Consider the following 12,438-nt stretch of genomic DNA (forward strand, 5'->3'; position numbering starts at 1 on the left):
CGAAATCTGTCGAAACTACGCATTGGTGCTATCAGCTTTTCACTTGACTTTAAAACTCAAATACATGTTAATTCCTCTTTTGTACTGGATTCCAAAGCTCCACAAATGTCCATGGAAAGAGAGTCCAGCAAAAGTTTGTTTGTTTGTTGTTTAACGCCGAAGTCAGCAATGTTCCAGGTATATGACGGCGGTCTGTAAATAATCGAGTCTGGACCAAAATATCCAGTGATTGATATCATGAGCATCGATCTATGCAGTTGGGATACGATGACATGCATCAACCAAGTCAGCCAGTCTGACCACCCGATCCCGCGAGTCGCCTCTTACAACAAGCATAGTCGAGTCTTACGGCAAGCATGGGTTGGTGAAGACCTAAAATTCTTCCCCGGATATTCACAGATCCCAGCAAATGTACTTCCAAATCCCTGTTACAAAGATAAACTATAATCCTTTATATAATTAAGGAAGGACTATCGTTATATTCACATAACGTATTTGAGACACCGTGTGGATTCTCAAAAACCTCATTCCGAGATTTATAAGATTTATGTGAAATGTGGGGATTGGTTGTATAGGCATCCCCATGGGCAGCAATTGTGCTCCCCTTCCTGATCTGTTTCTTTATGCGTGTGAATCGGAATTTCTGCTCAGATTAGCATACTCCAAACAAGGGAATTTGGCCAAGGTGTTTAACTTAAGCTTCAGGTATTTGCTAGTACATGATCTGATAAGCAGAAGCGACAAAACCCTTTCCACATTCATAAGAAATCTCTGCTAACAGTAGAGAGGATTGTACGTTTCAACTATCCGATGAGCACATGTTTATGAATCACTTTTATAAAGTGATGATACCACGTGTTTGTGAAAAGGTGTTCATTCAGTAAAGATCAAATAGCCAATTTCCTTCCACTAATTTAGCCACCGGAACTAAACATAAAAGAGACTAGTGACACCACCTACTCTGTTTCCTATTTAGATTAATGCATCGAGATTCGGAGAGACAAAATATCCACAGGACTGTATGACAAGAGGGATGATTTCAACTTTCCAATAGTCAACTTTCCATTTATGTCGAGCAATATTCCAGTAGCTCCAGCCTTTGGTGTCTAAATTTCACATTTTGAGGTGCAATCGAGCATGCTCTTTCTTCAAAGATTTTAAAGGTTGTCATACGACTCTTGCCCAAAAGTCGTTTGGTCAGGGTACAACATTCAAGACCTCAGTAAAGCTTTCAAAATTCAAAAAGGTTTACGTTATCCATGTGAGCTACATTTTAAAATTTGATGCATCAGTGACCAAAATGATTGCATGTCTTTGTGATGGGTGTCACAGGTGGGGCAGGATGCGCTCAGATGAACGCTTGGTATCATCACTATTTGATAATGATTCATAAACACAAGCTTATAATATAGTCGGCAACCTAAAATGGACTCTCTCTCTTATGAATAGGGTTTTGTCGCTTGGATTTTGATGAAAGGACCAGGAGTTCTCCTATTGCATAAATAATTGTCAGAGTCTGTGGCTCATACATGTGTACTGTTACGGTAGTTTCGCATGACTACATCCTGGTCTAGAAACTGCGAGATAGATTTACAAAATATAAGTATAAGTATTTTAACCCTTTTGATGCTTCCTGCGACCTGTTGTGGAGGGTGTCACTAACATTCCCAAAAAATTAGCCATCATGCTTCGAATTTGAGTCAATATCAAAACACAATTTTTGTTTGTGGAAAGGATATGACATTTATATAAAACGTTGTCAGAATCACACAAAAATGAGATCTCCTTTTGTCGAAATCCATGTGAAAACAATATACACGTCTTTCTTGAATGTCCCAAATACACTAGTCCCAGAAATATCATGTTCACTAACATTATAACAGCTGGAAGTACATGTATAATGCAAAATATTCTCTATGGTAATGAATCTCTAGCTGATAGTCACAATAATCACATTTTCAATAGCATTAAAAAAAAATACTGTTGACTAATAGATTTATCATAAATATAAACTGACGTCGAAAAGAAACTTTACCACCTGAAAATATAAATTTCAGACAAAGTATAAATTTAAAAAAATCTAAAACACATAACCTAAATACAACAATAGTGTATGCAGAAAATGTTAATCGTCTGTTACATGTTTGCGAGATAGCACACGAAAAAGTGAAAAACACGTGTTCCACGGACAACTGCAAATGCAAATGCGGGTAAGGGTTTAAAACGATTGCAACGGCAAGAAATGCCACGACTCACAGTCGAACAACGTGAACGATCCTTGGGTATGGTACAGATAGGAGCCACCCACGCCAATATTGAACGAACCTTCGGTTGCTCCCGTGTTGCCTTTACCAACTTGATGCAACGTTACAGACAGACAGGGCGGACCGCTGACAGGCAGACCCAGGGTTACCACGCCCCATGATGACAGGTACTTGCGTTCCTTGCACCTCCGAAATCGCTTCCTGACAGTGACGTCATCGGCGACAAATGCCTTAGGTCACAGGGTTAGTCGACACACAGTGCTCATGGAATCAGGGTTTTTAGACCATACAGAGGACAGCTATTGACTGTGCAACATCGTCGTCTGCGATTGAGATGGGCCGGGACTGTGCGACGTTGGCAACGACGTGACTGGCAAAGGGTTGTCTTCACTGACGAAGTCAATTCTGTATGTTTAGGGCTGATGGAAGACAACGTGTTTACCGACGAATTGGTGAACGAACGGCGACGTGTTGCGTGCAGGAGGTCGTACCATATGGTGGAGGGAGTGTCATGGTGTTCGGAGGGATCTGTGGGCAGGAGAGGACACCGCGGATCATCGTTGACGGAAACTTGACAGCTCAGCGTTACATGGATAACATTCTTCGTCCAGTTGTCCTACCATTTCTCCAACAGCAGCCACGTGGTGTAATTAATCAGCATGACAAGGCTAGAGCCCATGCACCCAGAATTGTCACTAACTTCCTCACAGCCAACAACATCAACGTGCTGCCGTGGCCTGGTACCAAACATGAACATATGCCAACAAGAGTTGGTCTGAGTATGGTGACAATGTGATATACAATTGAAGAACATGTTGTTTGTGCCTATGTCACACAAAAATGACTCCATCTCTGATGTCGCTGCAATGGTTGCCTCTCAAAGCTAGAATTGATTTTAAACTACTCAATGAATCAGCCCCACTGTATCTGATGGAACTTTTGCTTGTATAATAAGCCATCTAGATCTCTCCGTGCTGAAAGTGAACACCTGCTGCAAGTTCAAGAATCCCACTTGAAAGCTTTGGGTCATAGATCATTCGAATACTGGAGGTCACGTGATCTATGGCGACCACGTAAACCGCAAGGAAAACACAGCGCCAGAAATCGCCGAAAACAATGCCTTCAACCCCTACCACCACTCCCAAAAAGGAGAAGAAGAAGCGTAAGACCTCTGGTCTCCCAGGAAGAGACCGCTCCCCTATTCAGGAGCAAAAATCCCCTGAGCCATGTAACACGGACGGAAAAAATGGCGGCCATGTTAAAGTGGGTGCGGACGGTGTGGCTAACCTTGACCTAAAAAGTATTTATGATGCATTAATCAGTTGCAAAAACGAGTTAAAGGAAGAGCTACGCGATGTACGCGATGCCATTGCCTTTATCTCGAGCGAGATTCAGGATCTGAAGCGGGTGACGGGCGAGCACAGTGAATTGTTGCGGGAAGTTGACAGAAAACAAATGGACATTGACAAACGGTTGCGTGAGACGGTAGATCGCGTGAAAGAGGCTGAACGATACTCCCGCCGTTTTAACCTTCTAAGCCATGGTATACTAGAAACTGAGCCAGCTGAGGATACTATGAGAGTCGCCGCCAAATTTCTCGCAGAAGGATAGGATTGCCTGACATGGGATCTAAAGTGAAAACAGCGCATAGGTTGGTCGGTCAATCACACAAGGCCCGTCATCTTACGATTTTATAGCCGGCTCATGAGACAGCATGTGTGGAACGAGGCGCGCACACGCCTGAAAAGCACACCCTTCTATATCACAGAGGATCTGATTAAAGAAGACAAAGAAGTTAAACGATCGGCAAGGATAGTTATGCAGAAAGCGTACAGATCAGAGAAAAAGAAGTGGTAGACTATACATAAATGGTAAACTCTGTCAAGGACTTTTATAAGTCAAATTCATACACACTCAGACATCGAGCAGGATACCGGAAACTGCATTTTTATTGCTGTGATACATGCAACATTAGAAATTAAGGGTGATATACAGCAGTTGTTCAATATTTATGCTTCGAATATTGCTAGAGATAGAGAGGTTGTTTTTTTTTTCTATAGTGAAATCGATGAATATATCAACAGTCTCACGGTAAAAACATATTATAAATATTGGTGGGGATTTTAATACTGTCATTCAACCTTCTGTTGATAAATTAGGTATTTTTCTTGCCGCATAAGTATAATGCTCCAGAATGTCATAAATAACCATAACCTTGTAGATATTTGGAGGGGATTACACTTTGACAAAAAATCTTACCCATGGAGAGGTAACAATCATACACAATCCAGGATAGAGTTTTGGCTGATTTTGGAACATCGGTCGAAAAAGGTTAAGAGCTGCAGTATATTTTCGCAGCGACCACAAAATTGTAATGTTGGAATACAGCAGCGATAAATAAATGAAACCAAATTTTTGGAAATTTAATAATTCACTTCTAGAGGATAAGCTATATGTAGATAAAATAAAAGACTTTTTGCAAAATGTCAAACCAGAAACTGTAGAACATAGTATGCAGTGGGACTGGATCAAGTTCAATATTATGACACTATTGATTATGCTAAGAATAAGCAACAACGTCAAAACCAAAGAGAAAGAGAGATTATAAAAAAATAGCAATACTAGATAATCAGTTACTAGATGTTAAAAATAACAATCTCCTACAAGAATATGAAAATTGTAAGCAAGAATTAGAGTGTATTTATGATCAAAAAGCGGCGGGTGCCTTTATAAGATCACGTGCTAAATGGGCAGAAAAGGAAGAAAGAAGCAATAAATATATTTATAATTTGGAAAGAGAGAGACAAAACAAAAAATATATTAGAGAATTAGTTAATTCAAATAGTCAAAGGATTGAAAATAAAAAAGAAATACTTACAGAATTTAAGAATTATTATTCAACATTATATTCAAACAAGACTGATGAGACATGCGAAGAAATTTTGACATATTATAATCAGAATGTTCCTCAGATTGATGATTTGGATAGAAATAGATTTATGGCAGTTATTGATGAAGATGAATTGTTTACTGCCTTGAAACAGATGAAACCAAACAAGACTCCAGGATTTGATGGTTTAACAAGTGAATTTTTCAAATGTTTTTGGCCAGAATTGAAAACATTAATTATTTAAAGCATCACTTAATTGTTCTGTTAATTAAAATAAATTAAGCATATCACAAAGAAGAGGCATTATTACATTAACTGAAAAACCCGGAAAGGGTTTAAAGCTATTAAAGAATTGGCGCCCAATTACATTACTTAATGTCGACTACAAGACTTTTGCCAAAGTTCTGGCAAACAGAATTAAGACTATCCTTAAAGGGATTATTCATGAATCTCAAACTGGTTTTATAAAAGGGCGAAGTATTCATGAAAACATAAGGTTATTACTTGACAGTATCGAGGGAGGTTATGTTCTATTTTTGGATTTTGAAAAAGCCTTTGATTCGGTCGAATTTAATTTCATAGATGCATGTAACAAATGTTATATTTGGGATAACACTGTCTTAGTAAAGTACATATTCTAGTACTTTTTTGGGTTACTCGAACCAACACTTGCCAGAGTGAGGCACCTAATCGCCAGCACACAAAGTCAGCGATCTAACCCACTCAGCCACCGAGGCTTACACAAAAATGAAAGTTCGACAACTGGTAGTCTAGATCACGTACTTTGAGCACCCCTCTGACAAATGTAAACTGGCACGGCTCCCATGGCATTGTGTATTCATTCATATGAATTACAGATGAATTTAATAATTTAGTGAATTTGTGTTATACTCATATTTCATCATGTGAATTATATGGTGGTCAGACAACAGGTTGGTTTAGAAATACACATGGGGGACCAGACAGGGATGTATCCTTATATCTTTTTTTATCTGTGCAGAGTTAATAAATACAAAGTTTCGAAAAGATCAAAACATTAATGGCCTAATATTTGGAGAAAAAGAAATAAAAGGAATATATTATGCAGATACACAACACAAAATACGATATGACGTCAGCAGCAACAATGAAATGACTGTCGGTTCTTAACTAATGGGTGGTAGTTTCTGTTAATACAACATCAAATACTACTTCGTAAATTCCGAATTGTCAGCTAAACTTAAGTGGATTCTCAACCAATGGGTGCTATTAAATTATATGCTTTAGAAATATAAAAAATGCGCATAAACCGATGCACCTGTCTCGCATAACAACAAGCGGTTTCACAGATACTACAGAAATGACGAGATATGAAGTTGGTTACCGCCTGCACACTGTAACAGGAACGTGATAATGGTGCAAGGATGTAGTCGCTGACACTGCCGAAAAACGTCCTCCGTATCTTATGGAATACTAGAATGGCCATTGTCGCATCGTTGCCCTTACCAAAAACAAGCAAACAGTGTCAAAATTAACAATAGCCCCGACATTGTGACAATGCGACAATGCGACATTTAGGCCATTTGGGCGTTGCATTGTCGTCTTATCAAAAAATTCAAATATTCAAATTCCAGTGGTCTTTTGTTAGTTCCAATGGTTCTAAAACCATGAATCCCATGTTGTGAGTGGCGACCCTGTGCGTATCATGCGTAACGGTATGTAAATCACAAAATTTCAGAACGTATCAGAATTGTGAATTATATTCATCTTCAAAACTGCATGTTTTACAGGCAGGACATGCTTACACTTTTCGTGAACACCTGATTTTCAGTGATCCATTCCCATGTCAGCTAGATGAGGGAGGAAAGTCGAAAGTATTCTGAATATCATGGTAAAAGCACATTATTACCCCGGCCATTCTCATCTCCAAGGGGAGTATATATACGACTTAAGCTGCCTGTGATGTGCTGAAAGGTTAACACCCACTTTGTCATATTAGAGGCTACCCTTTCACTGCTGGCTGAACAGTGCCATATTTCAAACAAAGTCACTTGCCCAAAGTCACACACCATTTTTGCAAATGTCCTTGTGTTTAGGTGTAAGGTACAGCAAACAAGAGAGTCAAAAATCAAACTATACTTCTGAACATACTCAGTGATATATTTCACACTCTACAGACATATGTATAAATATTACACAACAATGTCAGTGTGAACTGATGGCTGTAACAACACACTGAACGTTAACCCATCGGGGATTAACACAATTTTCTCATTCATATGAGGAATTATCAGCGCTACCTAGGAACATTTAACTTAAAACACACAAAAATATTTTGTTGGTGGGAGGTTTGACAATAGTACCCTGCAGGCAACCTCGGCTGTTGCTACATGGAAGTGATGTTTTTGCTTTAAACTACAAGGGTTAAGTAATTCGAGATAGGACTACACTGCCAGCAACAAGGATGTTTAATTTGATTCCAATAGTCAAGTGAACGCGTCTGCATCATTTGGACGTCATTTGTGGTAAGTACAAATTAGTCTCTCATACAAACGCTGAAACAAGAAATATCCAAAAACACACAAGCAAACTCTACTTTAGAAATCATAAAACGACATCCCAAACATTATTCTTCAGTAAAACATGTTTATGTGTAATTGTAGCTGAGTTATCAGACAAATTATCAGTGATTTAGCAGGATCATTCCTGTTAGTAAATAAGTTGATTATGTGCGCAATAGCAAAAGGCTTTAGCATTGTATTACCAGCTAATTAATTTATAATTATAGTTACTGTAATATTAAGGTTGTATTTTTCATTTGTGAATGCCAATACTGTAAGAAGACGAGGGGTACGAGGTTAGAATAGATCCCCAAGCAGTTTATGTCTGTTGTAAGATGAATCGGCTGGTCAGTCTCCGTACCCCGACCGTATATATTGTTGCTCATGATATCAATTACTGAAATATCTGGTCCAGTTTTGATTATTTACAGTCCACCATCATATAGCTGGAATATTGCTGAGTGCTGCGTTAAACAAAACAAACGAGCACAATTGTTACTAAACTTATTTGTATAGTAAATGGTGGTAAACAGGATACTCCATGCCTTGATTGAGTCTTTTGATGATTTCAATTATGCCGATCCATAATAGAGTTGAACCAGTTAGTTTGTGTTATAAACAGGTCAGATATATTTATTTATACTAAGTTCATTATGTGCACCAACCACGTTGTCTTTTAAAGTCTATGTTTGTTTACTCTTGCAAAAGTACCCGGGGAAATCTGTAACTGATCACGCTAAATGCTCCAGCTTTATCATGCAAAATGCTCCAACTCTATTGAGGAAGGCCAATGGAAAAAATTCATATAACTTTATTAATGACAGAATATATTTCCCAGTTATATGGTTCAAGCACAGGGGTATTGTATCTATATTCCACGTACTCAAAACTACAAACTTCTGTTCCGACATACTATATCTGTGCATTTTCTATAATCCAAGTTTATGCAAACATGATGTATTTCATTCCTTATGTTGGACCATGGGGACCCATCGATGTAATTTGATGTAATTCACCTTCCTTAACTTGGACGTAATCCGCCAGTAGATGTGTACTAGATAGGCAACGATCAGAATCTAGTACAACAAACTGACAGTGGCTACATCTGAATTAAAACATCCCATCAAAATATCTTTTCAGAACATATAAAACATCAACACTAGAGAATAAACAGTTTCGAATATCTGCCGAATCAGATTCCAAAGGGCGTCAGAGCTTCTACAACAATGGCAAATCTACAACCGTCACGGCTTATATTCAAATGGGTATGCTACATCCTACTGACAGCAATGGTTTATGTTCAGGGTTGTCCCCCTTGCAATTGTACCTACGACCATCATCAAGTATATGTGAACTGCTCCAACCAGAAACTTACAAGCGTTCCCAAGGATTTACCAACATCAACCACAATGCTATTTCTCAATGGAAACAACATAAAGACAATAGGACCAAAAGCATTTTCAACAATGAGAAATCTTCAATATCTATATATTGAGAGAAACTCTCTTGTTAGTCTACATGAACTGGCCTTTCATGGTCTTGACAACCTCGTCAATCTGAGCTTAAAACTCAACGACCTCAAACTAAATTCAAAAACCTACAAAACAAATCTCTTCAAGCCACTACATAAACTTCAGGTTCTTAACATACAGTTCAATCAGATGACAACATGGCCTGGAGATCACAGTGAACGTATAGCCTACCCTGATGCCTCGTTTCAACATCTGTCTCAACTTACTCACCTTTACATCGATGGTCGTCCAACAGACTTTGGACCAGGATTTGCCAAACTTTTCAAACTTTCTCTTCTCGCCTTCACGCCATACACTACCTATTGCAAACTGACTCTACAAAACTCAACCTTTATAAACGTACCCCGTTTGGAATATCTCTACATGACCTACTGCCAAATCAACGGAGCAGAACCATTAACATTTTCTCCTTTTTATCGCATCCATACAATTGATGTGTCACAAAATTGGGAATTGGGATTTCCTGAATTTGCTAAAGCAACATATGGGCTCCGTGATTCCACCATACAAATCCTGAAAATGAACGGTATTTCTCCATTATCTGGATCTTGTTATCAACTGCGGAGAAATGATTTTGTTCACTTAAAGAATACCTCACTGCGGGAACTTCACATTTCTGGCAATGGACTCATTGACTTCGAAAAAGGAACCGTTTTGAACTTACCTGAAACTCTAGAGATACTGGTGGCCAGATGGAATAGGTTTTACCTTGGTCCATACTTGTTGGAAATGTCTCAAGCAAAGTCACTCCGAATTCTGGATATCTCACATATGGAAATATTGGAGAGTGCAGACGTCAGACAAGATAACCCTTCCAGTAGTGTGTCAGCACCCAGTAATTTCCCTTTTCCACCAAACCTTCAAGTCTTGAAATTTTCATTCTGTTGCCTGAGATATAGAATCTTTGGCGGTGATGTGATGAAAAACGATTTGAGAAGCATTTCCCTGAATGGTAATTTGTATACTTCTGTAAGGGGACCAGTCAATGGTTTTGAAAACGTTGAACATTTTGATTTCTCTGACAATATCTTGGAGTGGCTCGATTCAAGTTTCTTTGCTATTGGCAATCGTGTGAAATATCTAAACCTCTCCAAAAACTTTCTTGGTAATATGATAGATGAAGATGACAAGGGGGATACTTTTAGTCAAGTGCTTAAATTGACAGATTTGGATATATCACAAAACAGAATCAATTACTTGCCAAAGGCTGTTTTTAGAAATCTTACAAATATACAATATCTCAGAATTAATAACAACAGTATAAGAACAATTGATGCTCAAATCAAACACTTGTCGCATCTTAAATTATTTGACGTAAGCCATAATGGCCTCCTCAAAATGCCTGTAAACATTCTTCAAGAACTGGACACATTATCACATGTTTCTGTCCGTCTGAGAGGAAACCCACTTACCTGCATGTGCTCTTCCCTCGAATCCCTTCGCTGGATGAAAAGACTTGCTGATAACATCGAAGACATGGAATCAATGACGTGTCTTATGAAAAATGGGAAGATGAACAATTTGAGAAACCTAGATTCCATAATTATCATTTTGGATAAAGAATGCCGTTCAAATGGTCTTACTACTGTCATGACAATGTCTATTCTCTTGATAATAATGGTCGGAATAGGATTAGGAGCAGGGTATCGTCATAGGTGGAAATTGAAATACCTGTACTATGTCGGGAGGAGAAAGTATCGGGAACTGGAGAATACTGACCAAGATGACCAGGAGTACCAATATGATGCCTTTGTGTCATATGCAGACAAAGACAGATGCTTGGTTATAGAGGGAATGATATCAGAACTGGAAGACAAAGCTGGACTTCGATTGTGCATTCATCATCGGGACTTTCTTCCAGGGGAGGTTATTGCTTCAAACATTGTCAACGCAATACAGAACAGCCGCAAGACCTTGATTGTTCTGTCTCCAGCTTTCCTGAAGAGTCACTGGTGTGATTTTGAGTACAACATGGCGCGGATGGAGGGCGTCTCCAGGAGACAGAACATCGTGCTGGTGGTGCTGTATGAGCCTGTTGACATGAAGGATCTACCCAAGGACATGGCAGTCATGTTGTCCACCAACTGTTACTTGGAGTACAACACAGATGTCTATGGCAGTGTTGTATTCTGGAACAGTTTATGTGAATCTATTACCACTGTTAACAAAGTCGACTGAAACACAGCAGATATCACTCATTGATTGAATATAGATTTGGCCATTTATTTATGGTGTGCCAAGGCAGTTTATATACTGTTCAAATACACCACGATCTATACTGTGACACCTTCTTAAATTAAAGAGTTTTTTTACCACAGCTGACAGTGTTGTCGATCCCTGTCTATGTATTAACTTGCAGCTTCGAATTCGGTGCATGTGTTTCCTTGTAGATTTGGTCCGCCACCATGCTTTTAGTGTTCGATACTGCACCCAACTGTAATATAGGTTACTTGCAATGAGAAAACACAGCTAATTATACTTTTTATTATTATTTTATGAATTATGTTATGCATATTTGTGATATGATAACTATGAGTTTTAATACTGTTTTAAATAAACTATGTGTACAACAATAATTAAACAGATATTATTCTTTCATACAATGTATGCTGAGTTTTTTATTTGGCCCTGGCGAAGGATGCAAAACAATCATTGTAGTCCACACACATTGCAGATGATATCGTTTATTGTTGTTAGAAAATAAATACAAACAAAATCTGTAATTTTTCATGGCAGCAGCTCTCATCCATTCAACACCATTCACTGTAATCTACGCCTTTGTTTACGATCGAGTTATTCTGTAAACATAACACAACAGTTCAAAAACTAACTTTAGAATCTTAAGAAATGACCTTAAGGAAACCAGGAACTTTTGTACTAAACAGAAGTATTTCTGTCTGTGCTTCAATACATACACCCATTTTCACTGAAAGAAAAAACTTAACAATTATATTTTTTGACATTCTTTTGTAAAATCCGAGGAATAAATAATTTGTTTTAATTGAAATGAACCTTGACACAGCCTTGTACCTTGGAGGTGTAGTTAAAGGTCAAAGGTCAAAGAGCAGCACCTGCTTCCGAGTGTGGAATCGGCTCCTCCGGAAGGTTTAATTATATCTCCATCATCCTCATCCTCATCCTCATCCTTATCATCATCATCATCATCATCATCAACACCTGCATTGGAAGATAGCAGTGTCCTTTGTGTTTGT

At 38.5% G+C, this 12,438-nt stretch overlaps 1 protein-coding gene across 1 annotated transcript; it reads left to right on the forward strand.

Annotated features, from left to right (window-relative positions):
• Positions 1 to 7,625: 7,625 nt before the first annotated feature.
• On the forward strand, positions 7,626 to 11,408 carry LOC139445779 (toll-like receptor 4). The gene is made up of 2 exons (XM_071226994.1): positions 7,626 to 7,658; positions 8,835 to 11,408. Exon 2 carries the CDS (start codon positions 8,921 to 8,923, stop codon positions 11,402 to 11,404), a length of 2,484 nt encoding a protein of 827 aa, XP_071083095.1. The 5' UTR covers positions 7,626 to 7,658; positions 8,835 to 8,920; the 3' UTR covers positions 11,405 to 11,408.
• Positions 11,409 to 12,438: the final 1,030 nt, after the last annotated feature.

This window comes from Haliotis cracherodii, unplaced genomic scaffold (assembly GCF_022045235.1).
Source record: "Haliotis cracherodii isolate W230 unplaced genomic scaffold, xgHalCrac1.p SCAF_6, whole genome shotgun sequence".
Lineage (NCBI taxonomy): Eukaryota > Metazoa > Mollusca > Gastropoda > Lepetellida > Haliotidae > Haliotis > Haliotis cracherodii.